The sequence below is a fragment of the Convolutriloba macropyga genome, chromosome 2, assembly GCF_964194025.1.
Source record: "Convolutriloba macropyga chromosome 2, txConMacr16.3, whole genome shotgun sequence".
NCBI lineage: Eukaryota > Metazoa > Xenacoelomorpha > Acoela > Convolutidae > Convolutriloba > Convolutriloba macropyga.
In genome coordinates this window covers 46,819,540-46,837,812 of record NC_134469.1, presented here as the reverse complement: position 1 = coordinate 46,837,812, position 18,273 = coordinate 46,819,540, and the positions used below count along the sequence as shown (strand labels likewise).

At 34.6% G+C, this 18,273-nt stretch overlaps 1 protein-coding gene across 2 annotated transcripts in view; it reads left to right on the top strand.

Moving 5' to 3' along the window:
* The window catches only part of LOC142358708 (uncharacterized), a 168,528-nt gene that overhangs the window by 103,806 nt on the left and 46,449 nt on the right, over window positions 1–18,273 (top strand). For both annotated transcript variants that reach the window (XM_075410236.1, XM_075410237.1), the window contains exons 17-18: window positions 5,255–5,449; window positions 8,477–8,725. In XM_075410236.1, coding sequence (XP_075266351.1) covers window positions 5,255–5,449; window positions 8,477–8,725 — 444 coding nt within the window. The remainder of the gene's footprint in view (window positions 1–5,254; window positions 5,450–8,476; window positions 8,726–18,273) is intronic.

Genomic DNA, 18,273 nt, shown 5'->3' with positions numbered 1-18,273 from the left:
AATTCAATTTCACGTGAATTTTGTCTGATCACGGCAAAAATCAAGTTTTAATTGGTCAAGAACATTATTAATTGCTCTCAAATGAAGTTTGTAGCAATTATATTAGTCATGTTGGTCTTTTTCGTGCGATTTTTCGCTTGACCGATTTTTTGTCTGACCCATTTGACTTTTCGTGCTTAAAAACGACATAAACAGATAGCGCCCAGTGGGCATGAAGTTTCATTAGAGGCCCTTAGCCGTGTTCAGTATTCTTTCATGTGCTTAGTGTGGTGAAGCTACTGGGAAGGCCGTAGTTTGAGGTTAAAAGGTCAATTTTAGAAGTTTTGAGCCTTCTCAAGTCTTTTTTCGAATTTTTTTGTTAGACCTGTCTAAAATTGAGGCTGGCTAAAGTTGTTGAAGGTCTTTTGCAAGACATAAGTACTTTTTTATGACCGTTTTAAAGCTTTTTGAATTTTTTCAAGCTTTTTGAAAATGCTTGTCATTTTTTAGGTTTTGCTTGCCTCAAGATTGTTTTAAGATCTATATGTTTTGGTACTCAAGCAGAAACGGAAATTTATTTTAATCTTCACATTTTTGAAGTTTAAAATTTTTTCATTTTTTGTGTCTTTTCAGCCCTAGGTGTCAAGGAAACTCCTCTGGGGTTTGATAATAGTTTACTGCATAGTTTCTAATTGTAATGGAATGCTTTTCATTACTTTAACATCACAAATATTAGCATTTTTTCGACAAAACTAGCTATTTTTCGACATTTATTGTCATTATAAAAGTTTTTCCGGCCCCAGGAAGCTCATTGAGTGTTTGATGATATGTTACTGAAAATTGTTTGCTGCCAATGGAATTGCTTTAAACTTTTTAATGTCACAATTTTTTTAGCGATTTTTTGATAAAAGTTGCATTTTTTCAAGTTTTAAATTTTCTGGTCATTTTTTAGGTTTCACCGGCCTCAAGAGCCAAGGAGCCTAATCTAGGATTTGATAGTAGGTTACTGCATAGTTTCTAGATGTAATGAAATGTTTTTTAAGATATCACAAATTTGAGCAACTTTTTTCCGGTACCAGGGGCCCTGGGACCCCCAGCGTTTGATAATAAGCTGCTGCATAGTTTCTAGAGTTAATGGAATGGTGATCGATATTTTTAATGACTCCAGTCTTAGTATTTTTTGGATAAAATTCAATTTTCAAATGTTCGGAAAAATTAAGTGTATGGATCTTTATGAGCCAGTGAAACTGTTTCAGGTGTGAAACTGTTTCAGGCGTGAAACAGGGATACTGAATATTCTCTGAGACAATGAAAAGGTTCTGAAGATATTAAAATCACGAATTTTAGTAAGAACTTTTTGACATAACTCCTGAGACCAAAATTTGTTTTGAACCTTTCTTTTAAAGTGTCCTTTAAAGTTGCAGAGTCGAATCTCATCATGTAAGATATTCCTAGATCTCTCTCTCTCTCTCTCTCTCTCTCTCTCTCTCTCTCTCTATTTCTCTGTTTTTCCTTACCCTTTTCATGCCGCACAGCAGCTGCCGTTGTGAGGCGTGATGTCATCATACCCTCATAAAGGCTGAATTATAGTAGAAACGTTTTATCTTAAACGACTTGACTAGTACTTTATTGCTTTCAAACGAAGTAATCTTTATTATACAAGTTTTTGCTTGACCGATTTTTCGTGTGACCCATTAGACGTTTCGTCCCCCGAAACGGGATAAAGAGGTGGCGCTCAGTATGCATTAAGTTCTCTTGGAGCCTTTCAGCTCACTAGTTTCCAAGTATGCGAAACGGTTTTTTTTAATTTCCACTACTGATGTGAAGAGCGGTTCTTTGGAAAGGATTCCGCATCGCTCCCCCACATCAGCCCCCCGCTTCCCAATCACCGCCGCTGCACATCGTTCTGGCCACAAGGGCCGCATGAAGCCAAAAATCTCCCTCCCACCGTTGCTCCCATTGTTGCCGCCCCCTCCGCTACGGTGCCCCCCCCCCCCCCCCGCTGCGCTCAAATCATGTGACTTCATTTAAGCTAAAGCTAGCCTCACTAAACTGTGGCTAGCTACTGACGGAGCCAACCGCTCGCCGGTCGTTTGAAAGCCATTCGCCCGTCGTTAGTCAGTTATGTTCAAATGTTTTTGAAAAATTTATCTGAGTTTTTCATCCTAATAAATGCGTATAAGTGGACTGCATATATACTGATTTAGAACTGAGATTTCCAGTTAATATGGGAATGTAAAGAGTCAGCTCTGAAATATCCTGGCACTAGGGTACGGCTGAGTTAATTCAGTTTTAGCAACTATTTTTCCTGTGATTAGTTCAAACCGAACCATAATAAGGTTGTTAATGGGATTGTTAATGGAGCACACTTTGTGGAGATTTTTATGATACCGCAAAACTTTTTCAATTAGATTTTGTGTACTAGAATAGACTTGATTTAAGAGCAGCTAACTCATAGGACCAGACCGCTGTTAACAGCCAGGCTTCTCCCGCATTGTGGGGTGTAATCGGGAAATAACGGGCACTGGTTTTCGCGGCGAAGCTGAAGAAGAACGCCCAATGGCTCGTCTAAGAATATATAACTGGGGTATTGAGTATCTAAATGTAGTTAGTTAATAATTTGTTGTACGTTGGAAACAAAAGAGTTTGTCGTCCATTTGATACGTCATCCTGTTCAAATGCCCCGTCCATTAGGTGATAAATAAATTATTGAATTTTTTGGTGCGAGTCAAACTTGTTCTTGGATAATATATTTATTAATTGCTCTCAAACGAAGTTTAGAGCAATTATATTAGTCCTGTCGGTCATTTTTTACGCGATTTTTCGCTTGACCGATTTTTCGTCTGACGTTTTTGACTGTTCGTCCTGAAAAACGGGATGAACAGGAAGCGGTAGCGCCCAGCGGGCATTAAGTGCTCTTAGAGCCTTTCAGCTAAAACTGTTTTGGAGACTTATACTTATGGTGTGAAGGGCGGTTTTTAGAGGTTGAAGACCCCTCCGCTGTTGACCCCCCCCCTAACTATTGCTCTTCCCCCGCTCCCACCCCGCCCCCAGCCAACTGTAGCCCCATCCGCTCTCGGTGCCCCCCCCCCCCCCCCGTTTCTAGCCACTGACAAACCGCTCGCTAAAAACACGCAAATTTATATTCTTTTACAATTTTTTTCAAGCTTTTTGAAAATTTTTGACATTTTTTTATCAGCCGTAGGTGTAGAGGAACCTCCTCTATGTTTTAGTAATAGGTTACTGCATAGTTTCTAGTGGTAATGGAATGGTTTCAACATTTTAACATCACAAATTTTATCATTTTCTTTGACAAGACGTGCAATTTTTATCAAATTTTTTGACATTTATTTTTCCTTATTCAAGTCTTTCCAGACCCTGGGGCCAGAAAAAATCATAAGGGCTTTGATAAAAAGTTACTGACAAATTTTTATTGGCAATTGAATAGTTTTTCAACCTTTCAATGTCACAAGTTTTAGCAATTTTTTAAAAGTTTATTGATGTAATGTATTATTTTTCAAGATTTTAATATCACGAATTTAAGCAATTTTTTTAAGTATTTGTAATTTTTTGAGTTTTTCCGGCACCAGGGATTTTGTGACCTCCTCCTAGGCTTGATAATGAGCTACTGCATAGTTTCTAGAATTAATGAAATTGTTATGAATATTTTAATGACTCTGTGAACCTATTTAAGGCAGTGAAATTATTTAAAGCTTGCAATAGGGATACTGGATAATGTTTTGAGACAATGAAATGGTTTTGAAGATTTTCATATCTTGAATTTTAGCGAGATTTTGTTAAAATTTGCGATTGTTTTCAAAATTTTGAATATTTTTGCCCCTTTTCTGAGTTTAACGGCTCAGTTTATTACTGGCCAACGAAGCTTTTCAAGTCTCAGATGTTTTACTTGACATATCTCCAGAGACGAAAATAATTTTGAACAGTTTCACTGCGAAATCTGGAAGCTTTTCTTTTAAATTTTGCAATGTTTTGCAAATTTTTAAACTATCAGTTTTTTTTGAATTTTTAACAAGGCTAGAAAACTAAAAAATGCATAATCGAATCAAGCTAAAGCTAGCCTCACTAAACCGTGGCTAGCTGTTGTCGAAGCCATTCGCTCGCTAGTCGTTTGAGAGCAATTCGCCCGATGTTAGTTGGTTATGTTCTTAGAGTACAATTTATTCAGTGACTTTTACTTCCTAGCTGTTGATCTTTCGCACATGATTTTGTTTCAGTTTTAACCAGGAAAAAGCCATCTCTGAAATTGAGTTTCTAGTTTTTTTAAAATGTGGAGTGGCTGTAGTTTCATGCTGAATTATCTGCTGATTGTTCTGGATAATTCGAATTTTTTGTTTTGGGTTTTTAAAATTTTGTTAAAATATTGTCAGTTTTTCAAATAAAGATCATATTGTATGTGTATTTGAGTCGTTTCATTATAAATTCAAGAATTTTATTTTCATTTCCAGCAATCGATAAGATCAATCATGAAACTCTTGAAACTGACATTTAAGAGCATCTCTTTTTTCGTTTTCGTGGTTTTGACACTGTTTGATTTTATAAAAGGACAGCTGCTGTGAGGGGTCAATCGATACTTCTAATTCCAAATCTTATGACCCCTCAACTTTTTTCAATATTTTTTTGACAATTACTGTTTTTAATTGCTCTCAAACAAAGTTTGTAGCAAGTATATTACTCATGCGATCTTTTTATCCGATTTTCCACTTGACCGATGTTTTGCCTGACCCATTTGACTTTTCGTTTGAAGAGCGGTTTTTCATCTTAAAAATTTGATGAAGTCCCCGCCCCACCCAATCACTCAATTATATTAGTCCTGTCGGTCTTTTTTTGTGCTATTTCTCTATTGACCAATTTTTCGTCTGACACATTTGACTTTTCGTCCTCAAAAACGGGATAAACAGGCAGCGCCCAGAGGGCATTAAGCGCTCTTAGAGGCTTTCAGCTCAGTAGTCTTCATGTATGCGATTCACAGAATCTGTTTTGGAGACTTATTCTTATGGTGCGAAGGGCGGTTCTTAGAGATTGACCCCCCCCCCCCCCCCCATTGTTGCCCCCCACCTCTGTTGCCACCCCCATCAGCCCCCCGGTGCGCTCACTTACGCCCCTTCAATTAAGCTAAAGCTAGCCTCACTAAACCGTACCTAGCTACTGAAAAAGCCAAACGCTCGCCGGTCGTTTGAGAGCAATTCGCCCGACGTTAGTCGGTTATGTTTGTAATTTTTGAAATGAATTTTTTTGAAAGATGGTCTTTTTTAAGGTATCTCAAAGGAGAGCAACTGCTCAGCATCTCGTCACCAAAGATTGGGCTCTTATGAAAAGCAGGGATCAGACGGTCACAGTACAGAAGTGCTTCCTCCGGGCTTTGAAGACTTTGTCACAAATCCTGTGAGCACCCGAAGGGTATCTCATTCGGCGGCGCAGCTGTCTTCAAGTGCATACAGTTCTCACCATGGTAAGTAGATCTAGCAGATACATCAGTTGGAGAATAAAAATTGTAATAAAAATTAGCTATTGTTCCACAAATGTTAACTCCGGACCTTATTAACCAGGGACAATGCATTAAAAGGAAAACGCATGGAGGGAAATTGTTTATTCTTTCATTTTTATTTTTCCGTTCCCTTGCCGGTCAATGAGGTCGAGTTCTCACCAAAAAAATGGCTTAAGTTTATGATCGTGATCGTTCTTAAAGGGGTTTTAAAGAAGAGAAGAAACAGCTGAGTCTTTCAGCTCATCATAGAGAACCGGATTTCCTTGTTGGAATCTATGGCAGACATAAAACCTGAGAATAGGCAATTTTCGGTTAATTGTCAACTGTGACTACTGAAGTTACTGGTCGCTGTTGGCCGAAAATGCATAAATGTTAACTCATGCATGGACCAGCGATGTCCTTCGTCATTTTATCGGAATGAGAAAACTCCGTTATCAGATTTGACCACAGCTTCTTGATCTCCGGTTGCGGTGAAATTTTCTGCTGATGCAGTGTTCTGGACGCCAGTTGTCGATGGGAGAAAAATCAAATCGTTGTTAATACCACGCGTTTTTTCCTTATCATTGCTGTTTTTTTATAGCTGCGAAGCTGTAAGCTGAGCGTAGCTATATTGCGGTGCTCTTGGTTTTTTACGACTCGAAGAGGAGTATTGGTTTTCTTAAGGTTTTTTTTTTTACCGGAAGTACTATTCGTTCAGACGCTGTTTTGACCTAAAAGCGAAAGTGAGAAAAATTGCCGTGTGAACTAATTTTTTCTGAGCGAAAGAAGTTTTTCGATCATGCGCTGCGTTTAGTGAATGACTTTTTGACTTTGAAAAGTAGTTTTTGACTGAATGGCACATATAGATAACCGTTTTTAGCAGTTTTTTCGTCTAAGTGGCCCATTTTTTTTGCTTGTAATTTGGTTTTTTGTAGAAATGATTTTTATTCGATGCTATATTCAAATGTAAACCTTGGAAATTAATAGCACAGTGTTTTGCAGAGCCTGAAAACGCGTTTCAAGTTCAAAATTGGCATAAATTTCTTGATTTTGTAATTAATTTTTGGCTTTTTTCCTATTATTTTCTTCATTTTTGGATCTTTTAGCCGTTTTTTTTGTCAAAAATCAGTCAATATGACAACTTCCCGTTGACAATTCATATACTCGATGCCTCTTTTTACCTCGATGTATTTTTGTTTTATAAAATTGTACATATGCTAATCCGATTTTGGTAGTTTTTTTCCTACTTTTCTCAGTTTGTCTGTATTTGGGTTTTAATTACTAGAAATATTCTTTTAGTGCAACATGAGGGGCTTTAATTGCGTTTCAATAAAAACGTCAATAATTTTTTAGCGTTAGTTTTTTGAAAATTAGTTAAATTTTTTTTATAAATGCAGTCCTAAAATTTTTTTGACCTTTTATTGCAAAATGTTTCAATGTTTCGTATGTTTGATTTCTGCTTTTTGATCTGTTCAGGAGGATAGATTTTTGTCTCGGATGTATCGTTGTGTTTTCTATGTCTCGAATGCTGAAAAATGAAATGGTGTTAGTTTTTCTTGTTTTTTTTTAAATTTGATTTTTAAACTTTCAAAACTTTTAAACTTTGATTTGAACTTTCAAAAATCAAGAATTAGTCTTTGTTACGGTGTTCTTTACATTGTGTCCATATTGTTCACATTCTAGCTTGTGTCATTCTATCTCTGTCCTGGCACCTACATTTATACTGGTTTCATTGATTTTTTCAGTTATTAACAAATTGAATGATTTCGGCTTTTTCTTAGATTTTCGTCATTTCTTTGGGTTGCGATTTCATTCAACATAAGGCAGTACTAAGAGTTTACTAGAAAGCCTTTTCCAGAATTGCTACTTATTACTTTTTATTGTATTTTCTCCGACCTTGGTATTGTTCTTAAACATTTTTTTGCCTTTAAATATTACTCGGTTGCTTTTCTATGATTATTTTAATTTTTGAATTAGTTTGAAATCATGTTGTCTAGCATATATACAAGAAGAAAAAGTATATGTTGTTTTTGTCTTAATTGCACTGATGAGAAATCTAACTGTAGTAGTTTTCGGATTCTTAACTTTGAGCATTATTTTTTGAAAAATTTAATTTGGTTTCTAAGGTATTATCTGCCGTTTGCTTTAGCGATCTTTTTGAGATTAGAATCATGAAATATTTGAGGGAAGTTGATAGTACAGTCAGCTTTTTGAGACTATGAGTGTTTTGACTATCCTATTTATTTTGCACTTATCCTTACCAAACGTTTTCAATAATAAATATTTTTGGGGCATTTTGTTTCTCTTGGTGACAGTGGTTTAAATTTCACCAATTTTTAGATCAGACCGGGGGGGGGGGGGGTTAATGAATTTATGGTTTATTAAAAAAAGGTAATGGTTTCAGCTGCAATTAGGGTTTTTGTCAAGCTTTTACGCTTCGAGTTGCTTCCGGAATTCTTCCGGCTATGTTTTTTTGTTTCGTCGTCTGACGCTTCATTTTCGTTTTACATTTGTTCTAGAATATTCTGTCTCGTCACTGCTTAAATGGCTTTTTCGCGCTTGATTTCACGCTTTCTGCGTGACCTAAGTTGCGGTTATTCAGAAACAGAATCTGTTCCTAAAACAAATTTGATTGTAAGATAACAGATTGTATGGTCCGACAGCCGAGTGGTTAAGGCGACTGGCTGTTAATCCGGAGATCGCTCGTTCGAGACGCGACAGGGAAACTTTTTTGCACCCAAAAACAACCTCCTTTGAAATAAACTTGTAAGTTTCATAGGCGGCGGCGATAACTATTATCAACTCTTTTCCGTATCGTTTTCCATCTGTATTTTACGGCACGCAAGTCTATTTCGCAGCTATTCCGGCAATCTGCCGGCTATGTTTTACGGTTTACGGGAGTTCCCATGACAAGATCGTGTTGGCAACAAGCAGTAAGAATGTACGCAGTTGGACTGAAAATTAATTATGGTAAATTATGTTGTTTTCAGAGATCGGTCTGATATCTTTCAGATGTAGCAGGCAACTATAGAGGCTACGGTGATCAAGAATCCGACCGATCTTTCTGTGTTGGTCAACAGCGACGTTCAAGTGCGAATATGTCTACTCTTCCCCATAAACGGACTGTCCTGGAAGCAAATTACGGTCATGGAAGTAACAGAATAACAGGGTACATGAAACCGAATGTAAATCCTGCTCGGAAAACAACCGGTTTTTCGGCCACGCTGTCAACTCCCCAAGGATTAGCACTGTTCAGAAAAGGCGAGTAATTTTTAACACGGAAATTTAAATAATCTGCATGTCATTGTCCTCTTTCTATCATCTGATGGCTTTTAAATTTGCTCATTCAGCGAGCGCACAAACTTCATGTGCGAAGATTGAGAGATAATTCCCTCAAAATCTGATTATTCTTATCCGTTATTGTTTAATTGCTCTCAAACGAAGTTTGTAGCAATTATATTTTACCTCTCGTATTCCCATTTGACTTTTCGTCCCCATAAACGGGATAAAAAGGTACCGTACAGCGGGCATTAAATTCTCTTAGAGCCTTTCACCTCACTAGTCTCAAAGTATGCGATTCACAAAAACTGTTTTGGAGACTTATAATTATGGTGTCCCCACCCCCACCCCGCTCACTTCGCGCCCCTTCAGTTAAGCTAAAGCTAGCCTCACTAAATCGTGGCTACTGACGAAACCAACCGCTTGCCTGTCGTTTGAGAGCAATTCGCCGGACTTTAGTGGGTTATGTTTTGATACTTAATGCGAATATCGGCTTAGCGATAGCAAGCGCTATTTTTAAGCCTGTCGCGAGTTATTCAAAGCTCCGTATCTACTAAGAAAGCTGTTACTTTGGTCTCAAGTTTTTACGATCAGACGAATTTAAGTCGAATAGCTGCTCTGGCTTTCAAAAACTGAATCCAGAAAGAAAATCCAAAATTGGCAATTTGAAAAAAATTTTGCTGTGTGAAATTTATATTGTTTTTACTAGCCGCCCTCATCTTCTCTGCCGGCTATTATAGCCCTCCTATTTTTTTTTTACTTCGTCGAATAAAAAATGTTTCGCTTTACCTCATTTTGCCGCTTTCAACATTTTGCGTGATATCTTTTTGACTTCTCTAGGCTAGTTTATCTCTTCTCTCATTCTGATAAAAGTGATTTTGAACATCAGTTGCTCAGCAAAGCAATTCAAAATGAACAGAGTCAGTATAAAAAATTGAAGTCAGAAGTAGAAACGAGATAAACCCATAAAGCCAAATTTTAGATGCCCGCTATTTGAACGTCGTTCGTATAAGTCTTAGTCACCATCTCTAATGCTTATTGGTATTGATAGTAGCCCCTGTAGCCTCTCTCTAAGAAACAGAAGTACGTTATGTTCAACTACGAAATGCCATCAAAATAAATCGGACTTAAAAAATGGTTTTGTACAAAAATCTTTTTTTTTCAACATCTTCTATTCTTTCAATCCCAATCATGCTTATTGGAATCAACGGCGGCTATTTTCCGGCAATCTGCCGAGTATGTTTTTCATATTAGTAGAGCTTTAATCTGACTGAAGATATATTGCGGTATACTTGATTTTTAATTTCTCTCAAACGAAGTTTGCATCAATGTATGTTTTGATTTTCAGACAAATTTTTATCGAATTAGAGTTTTTGTAATTACATTTTTTAATTGTTCCGACCCCACTTGTGGGGGGAGGAACTATATACTCAAATGGGTTTTTTTTGTTCAGACAATTTTTGCCGGTCGATATATTCATCGTAGAGAAATGTGAGTGGTATCATTAAAAAGCTCGTCCAGCGTAGAATTTGAAATCAAAAAGAGTTTTTGAATTTGGTGTTTTTCGAGGATTTATCGAGGTTTAAATTTTTGTGTGAACACTATATTTGCATCATTTTGTTCACTTTTTTAATCAAGTTAAGGCTTTTCTATTGAAAATCTTGTTTCAAATTTTCATTTCACGCTACAAAATGAAACAATTTTGTGCTACGAATAGACCGATAAAAAGGTTTTGGTCTCATGAAGAAGTTTACAATCAACTCGAATTCAATTTGAGAGCTTTTTAAGTAACTTTTTGCTATTTAGTGTTTTTTAAATCATTTAGAGAATAGTCACTTTTCATATCGAGGTTCCGTTAATGACAAAATTCATTTACAGTCAAATGATACTCAAAGAACAAAAAAATATTACAAGGAATCGCTCATGCTTTTTTGTCTTCGACTCGTGAGTTTTCGAAATTTTTAATGAAATTATGATTTTCTTTTTGAGATTTGACTAAATTTTTGAAGTCCTATAGCAGAGACTCGCTAAGTAAAAGTGCAATCGGCTTCATAATGTGCATTGGGTTAACCTATATAGTGCTTTGAGTGGACAGCTAATGGTTGTTAATTTTTCGAATTTTTTTGAACATTAACCCATATTAAACTTTTTTTCATTAACAGTAAGTCGGTCTCAGTAATGACAGGGGTCTTTTCCCTTTTACTGCAACCAAAATTGTTCTGATAAACAGTATTATCCTTGTCTTGTCATCGAGGCATATACTTCCGTTGAAAAGTCTTGAATTTAATGGCTATTAAGACTAAGAATTTTTTTTTTGCACCTTTACCTTAAACTTATTTTCGTGCACTGTAAGTCAGTCTCAGTAATGAAAGGACCTATTTTTTATACTGCAACTAAAATGAATCTGGTTAGGTTTTATCTTCTAACTAATGGTTTTATCACTTCGATGACACGAGTTTTCATATATATTTTTTAAATTTTTGGATATTTTGTAGTTTTGGTTCACGTTGAAATTTTATCGCAATATCCTAATATTGATAGTTCACAGTGGCTTAGAGAAGACCTTCAATGGATAATTTATAAAGTTTCCGGAGAAAAGATTATGGTTTAAGGGTCTTCGACACTTTCTTGCACTTTTCAACTGAATTTTCGGTTTCTGCCTGCTTTTATTGTGATGTCTTATTGTTGAATAAAGAATGATAAACATCCTTATCTTCCTATCGGGCATAACTTTGCGTATATATTGACTTTCGTTAAGAGCTATTGAATTTAGTGACTGTTAAGACTTTAAAAAAATTTTCGAATTTTTTTTGAATACTAACCATTATTAAGCTTATTTTCATGAACTGTAAATCAGTCTCAGTAATGACCACAGGACCTCCCTCCTTTTAACTGCAAACAAAATTAATCTGGTAAGCGGTTTTATCTGCTAACTATTGGTTTTATGAATTCGATGCCACGAGTTTTCATAATTTCAAAAAATTCGGATTTTTTATTATTTTGGTTCCTTTTGAAACCTCATTTCCCTATTTTGATAGTTCCCATTGGCTTAGACAACACGTTCAATGCATTATCGATAAAATTGTCAGAAAAACTTGGTTTAAATGGCTTCGACACTTTCTGCTTGCACTTTTTTACTGAGTTTTTGGTTTTTGCATGTGTTTGTTGTTGTGTTCATAAGCATCCGACTCGTTGTGATCCCTGTTGATGACTTATGGTTGACAAACATCCTTGCCTTCTAATTGAGTAGAAATTTAGCGTATGTTTTTTTACTTCCGAATGGCGTTGATGTAACGGGTTTTCTCAAAAATTTATTGGTTTTTTTATATTTGTTCACACTTATTGACTCATTGAAGTCATATTGTTAAAAAATAGAAGAACCCCATTGCTGTTAAAAATTATTTTGTTATATCAGATTAGAAAAGATTTTACCAAAAATTTCTTTTTTATTTGCTTCGACACTTCTCTCGCTATATTTTTTTTGAATTCGCTGTCTTTGCCTTTTTTTAATTCTTCATGTAGTCGTAAAATGCTGACTGGTCTCATAGGCTTCTAAATGAGGATTGAATGGATGATGTTACGCAATGCAATCAGTTTATAGCGAATAGTATTAACGTTTATTAAATTCTTCCTTTTCAAATATTTCAAAAAGATTTCGGTTTTTGTTTTCGTCAACTTGTAACTTACTCTCATCATTGAGAGGTTCCATCCAATTCCTTTTAATTCAAAATACTATTTTTCCATTGATATCATGTCGTAACTGTTGTTTTGTTTGTTGGAGAATATGCGTTTCCATAATAGTTGTGTGAGGAAAAAAATTTTCGTTTTTGCTTATTTTGCTGTTTGTTTTTATTTCTTGTAGTCTTTCTAATAGCAGATCTTGCGAGCGCTGTAATGAGGCATGGTTTTATACAATTCAATCAGTAGTTCGGTTGTGTAACGATTTTAACTCAAGTATCTATTTTTAATTATCTCATCATTAGGTTGACAATTAAGTAAAAAATGTAGAACGCGGATCGGAACATCATGTGCGAACGCACATTATCGAGCATCCTTGTTTCTTAATATCACTTAACTTATTAATTTGTCTTCTACAGTTATATTTTAAACTTGCTTTTTGAGATGTTATTTGTTTGCTATAGCTTTTATTTGCTGTACTCAATTGTGCCGGTACCAGTCCACCTTTATAAATGAAATGAAAAGTGCACGGACTTTTATTTTATAAATTTAAAAATTGTAGTGATCTTAAATAAGTTCTTCATGTCCTAATATAAGCTCTTAAAACATCATATGAACTCATTTAGTGGATTATCCTTCTTTCCTCGCCAAGCTGCAAAAAACTTGTGTCTTTTTGCTTCTTGAGAAAAAGCGAGAAAACTATAATTGAAAATTGTCACTAAATCATTTTTTTTTGGTTCTGTTGCTGCGTTTTAAGAGCTCTTTAATTTGAAAGGATGAAATTTAGTTGGATGGTTTACTCCAAAACAAAATATAATGCAAATGTTTATGAAACTTTTGTACGGTTCACACTAACTGCTGAGGAGGCTTATATTTTTGCTATAAAAAGCACTTTGGATTCCCCATTCATTATTTAGCCTATTTTCATGCAGTGAAGCTAGACAACCCTACGTTTAAGCTAGCTGACGCCAAAGTCAGCCAGCCACCCATATTTTCATTCTGTTATTCTGCAGTTGGTCTTTGACTGGTTATTACAAAATCTTAACAGGAAAAGTAGAAGCTCTGTTCATATTTTTTGTCAAGCTACAGAACAGTAGGTGAGGCAAAATTAATTTTATGAAATTCTTTTTCATTTTTCCCGCCTTTTTGCTTTCTGTAGTCAATTCATTTCACTTAATTTCAAAAACCATTTGTCAGTGAAATCTGTTTTTCCCTAATTTGGACTATTTTTCCCTATCTGTTTTTCCCTATTTTTAATAGGCGCCCTCATCTTCTCAGCCGGCTATTATAGCGCTCCTATTTTTTTTACAATTCAAAGAATTTGAATTGTATTGGGGCGCTGTCTTTTTTTTACGACTCGAAGAGGAGTATCGGTTTTCTTAAGGTTTTTACGACTCGAAGAGGAGTATTGGTTTTCTTAAGGTTTTTTTTTTTTTTACCGGAAGTACTATTCGTTCAGACGCTGTTTTGACCTAAAAGCGAAAGTGAGAAAAATTGCCGTGTGAACTAATTTTTTCTGAGCGAGAGAAGTTTTTTTGATCATGCGCTGCGTTTAGTGAATGACTTTTTGACTTTGAAAAGTAGTTTTTGACTGAATTGCACATATAGATAACCGTTTTTAGCCGTTTTTTCGTCTAAGTGGCCCATTTTTTTTGCTTGTAATTTGGTTTTTTGTAGAAATGTTTTTTATTCGATGCTATATTGAAATGTAAACCTTGGAAATTAATAGCACAGTGTTTTGCAGAGCCTGAAAACGCGTTTCAAGTTCAAAATTGTCATAAATTTCTTGATTTTTTAATTAATTTTTGGCTTTTTTCCTATTATTTTCTTCATTTTTGGATCTTTAAGCCGTCTTTTTGTCAAAAATCAGTCAATATGACAACTTCCCGTTGACAATTCATATACTCGATGCCTCTTTTTACCTCGATGTAATTTTGTTTTATAAAATTGTACATATGCTAATCAGATTTTGGTAGTTTTTTCCTATTTTTCTCAGATTTTTTTCTGTATTTTGGTTTAAATTACTAGAAATATTCTTTTTGGTTAACACGAGGGGCTTTAATTTCGTTTCAATAAAAACGTCAATAATTTTTTAGCGTTAAATTTTTGAAAATTAGTTAAAAATTTTTTGACCTTTTTTTTGCAAAATGTTTCGATGTTTCGTATGTTTGATTTCTGCTTTTTCTTTTTTGATCTGTTCAGGAGGATAGATTTTTGTTCTGGGATGTATCGTTGTTTTTTTATGTCTTGAATGCTGAAAAATGAAATGGTGTTAGTTTTTCTTGTTTTTTTAAATTTGATTTTTAAACTTTCAAAACTTTTAAACTTTGATTTGAACATTCAAAAATTAAGAATTAGTCTTTGTTACGGTGTTCCTTACATTGTGTCCATATTTTTCGCATTCTAGCTCTGTCCTGGCACCTACGCTTATACTTTTTTTTCATTTATTAACAAATTGAATGATTTCGGCTTTTTCTTAGATTTTCGTCATTTCTTTGGGTTGCAATTGATTTCATTCAACATAAGGCAGTACTAAGAGTTTACTAGAAAGCCTTTTCCAGAAAAGCTATTTATTACTTTTTATTGTATTTTTTTCCGACCTTGGTATTGTTCTTAAACATTTTTTTGCCTTTAAATATTACTCGGTTGCTTTTCTATGATTATTATAGTTTTTGAATTAGTTTGAAATGACGTTGTCTAGCATATATACAAGAAGAAAAAAGTATATGTTGTTTTTGTCTTAATTGCGGTGATGAGAAATCTAACCGTAGTAGTTTTCTGATTCTTAACTTTGAGCATTATTTTTTGAAAAATTTAATTTAGTTTCTAAGTTATTATTATCTGCCGTTTGCTTTAGCGATCTTTTTGAGATTAGAATCTTGAATTATTTGAGGGCAGTTGATAGCCCTGTCAGTTTTTTGAGACTATCAGTGTTTTGACTATCCTAATTATTTTGCACTTATCCTTACCAAACGTTTTCAATAATAAATATTTATGCGGCATTTTGTTTCTCTTGGTGACAGTGGTTTAAATTTCACCAATTTTTAGATCAGACCGGGGGGGGGGGGGGGGGGGGGTAATGAGTTTATGGTTTTTTAAAAAAGGTAATGGTTTTAGCTGCAATTAGGGTTTTTGTCAATTTTTTACGCTTCGAGTCGCTTCCGGAATTCTTCCGGCTATGTTTTTTTTTACCGGAAGTACTATTCGTTCAGACGCTGTTTTGACCTAAAAGCGAAAGTGAGAAAAATTGCCGTGTGAACTAATTTTTTCTGAGCGAGAGAAGTTTTTTGATCATGCGCTGCGTTTAGTGAATGACTTTTTGACTTTGAAAAGTAGTTTTTGACTGAATGGCACATATAGATAACCGTTTTTAGCCGTTTTTTCGTCTAAGTGGCCCATTTTTCTGCTTGTAATTTGGTTTTTTTGTAGAATTGATTTTTATTCAATGCTATATTGAAATGTAAACCTTGTAAATTAATAGCGCAGTGTTTTGGAGAGCCTGAAAACGCGTTTCAATTTCAAAATTGGCATAAATTTCTTGATTTTTTAACTAATTTTTGGCTTTTTTCCTATTATTTTCTTCATTTTTGGATCTTCTAGCCGTCTTTTTGTCAAAAATCAGTCAATATGACAACTTCCCCCTGACAATTTATATACTCGATGCCTCTTTTTACCTCGATGTAATTTTGTTTTATAAAATTGTACATATGCTAATCCGATTTTTGTAGTTTTTTTCCTATTTTTCTCAGTTTTTTGTCTGTATTTTAGTTTTAATTACTAGAAATATTCTTTTTGTGTAACATGAGGGGCTTTAATTTCGTTTCAATAACAACGTCAATAATTTTTTAGCGTTGAATTTTTGAAAATTAGTTAAGTTTTTTATAAATGCAGTCCTAAAAATTTTTTAACCTTTTTTTTTTCAAAATGTTTCAATGTTTCGTATGTTTGGTTTCTGCTTTTTCTTTTTTTTGATCTGTTCAGGAGGATAGATTTTTATTCTCGGATGTATCGTTGTTTTTTCTATGTCTCGAATAATGAAAAATGAAATGGTGTTAGTTTTTCTTGTTTTTTTAACTTTGATTTTTAAACTTTCAAAACTTTTAAACTTTGATTTGAACATTCAAAAATCAAGAATTAGTCTTTGTTACGGTGTTCCTTACATTGTGTTCATTTTTTGCACATTCTAGCTTGTATCATTCTAGCTCTGTCCTGGCACCTACATTTATACTGGTTTCATTTTTTTTCAGTTATTAACAAATTGAATGATTTAGGCTTTTTCTTAGATTTGCGTCATTTCTTTGGGTTGCAATTGATTGCATTCAACATAAGGCAGTACTAAGTTTTTACTAGAAAGCCTTTTCCAGAATTGCTACTTATTATTTTTTATAGTATTTTTTCCGAGCTTGGTATTGTTCTTAAACATTTTTTTGCCTTTAAGTATTACTCGGTTGCTTTTCTATGATTATTTTAATTTTTGAATTAGTTTGAAATGATGTTGTCTAGCATATATACAAGAAGAAAAAGGTATATGTTGTTTTTGTCTTAATTGCAGTGATGAGAAATCTAACTGTAGTAGTTTTCTGATTCTTAACTTTGAGCATTATTTTTTGAAAAATTTAATTTAGTTTCTAAGTTATTATTATCTGCCGTTTGCTTTAGCGATCTTTTTGAGATTAGAATCATGAACTATTTGAGGGCAGTTGATAGCCCTGTCAGCTTTTTGAGACTATCAGTGTTTTGACTATCCTAGTTATTTTGCACTTATCCTTACCAAACGTTTTCAATAATAAATATTTTTGCGGCATTTTGTTTCTCTTGGTGACAGTGGTTTAAATTTCACCAATTTTTAGATCAGACCGGGGGGGGGGGGGGTAATGAGTTTATGGTTTATTAAAAAAGGTAATGGTTTCAGCTGCAATTAGGTTTTTTGTCAAGTTTTTAAGCTTCGAGTCGCTTCCGGAATTCTTCCGGCTATGTTTTTTTTTAAGATCTGTTCACACATTTTCATGATTTTTGAAGTCAAATTGGAGTAGTGATTTTGGTCACGCCGAAACAGGAAATGGAGCGAAAAAGCGAGTGGTTTTGCGGCGTGAATTTTTTCGCTCTAATTTTAAAGTAGAGTGAGAAAATGGTGTTTGAACAAAAATTCGGTTTCTCGTTAGTGGTTTTTTGTTCACATGCGGCAATTTCACTCTGATTTTTACTGTTTTTTCGATTTTTTGGATCGGATTTTTTTCTAAATGGTTTTCCGAATCCATTCACAGCTCATTGTAAGCCTGGTTTTTTGTTTGAATTAAATTTTCATTTCTCGCTAGTGGTTTTTTTGTTCACATGAGGCATTTTGACATTGATTTTCTGCTTATTTCTTATTTTTTTGTTCTGATTTTTTTAAAATGGTTTTCTCAATTCACTCATAGTCCATTCTAGTTCTAGTTTTTCTGTTTAGTCAATGAAAATTCTTTGAATTGTACATCAGGACTTGTCCTGCTATGTTTTTTTACTTCGTCGAATAAAAAAATGTTTCGCTTTACCTCATTTTGCCGCCTTTTCAACATTTTGCGTGAAATCTTTTTGACTTCTCTAGGCTAGTTTCTCTCTTCTCTCATTCTGCTAAAAGTGATTTTGAACATCAGTTGCTCAGCAAAGCAATTCAAAATGAACAGTCAGTATAAAAAATTGAAGTCAGAAATAGAAACGGGATAAACCCATAAAGCCCAATTTTAGATGCCCCGCTATTTGAAAGTCGGTCCTATAAGTATTAGTTACCTCTCTCTAATGCTTATTGTTATTGATAGTAGCCCCTGTAGCCTCTCTCTAAGAAACAGAAGTATGTTCAACTACGAAATGCCATC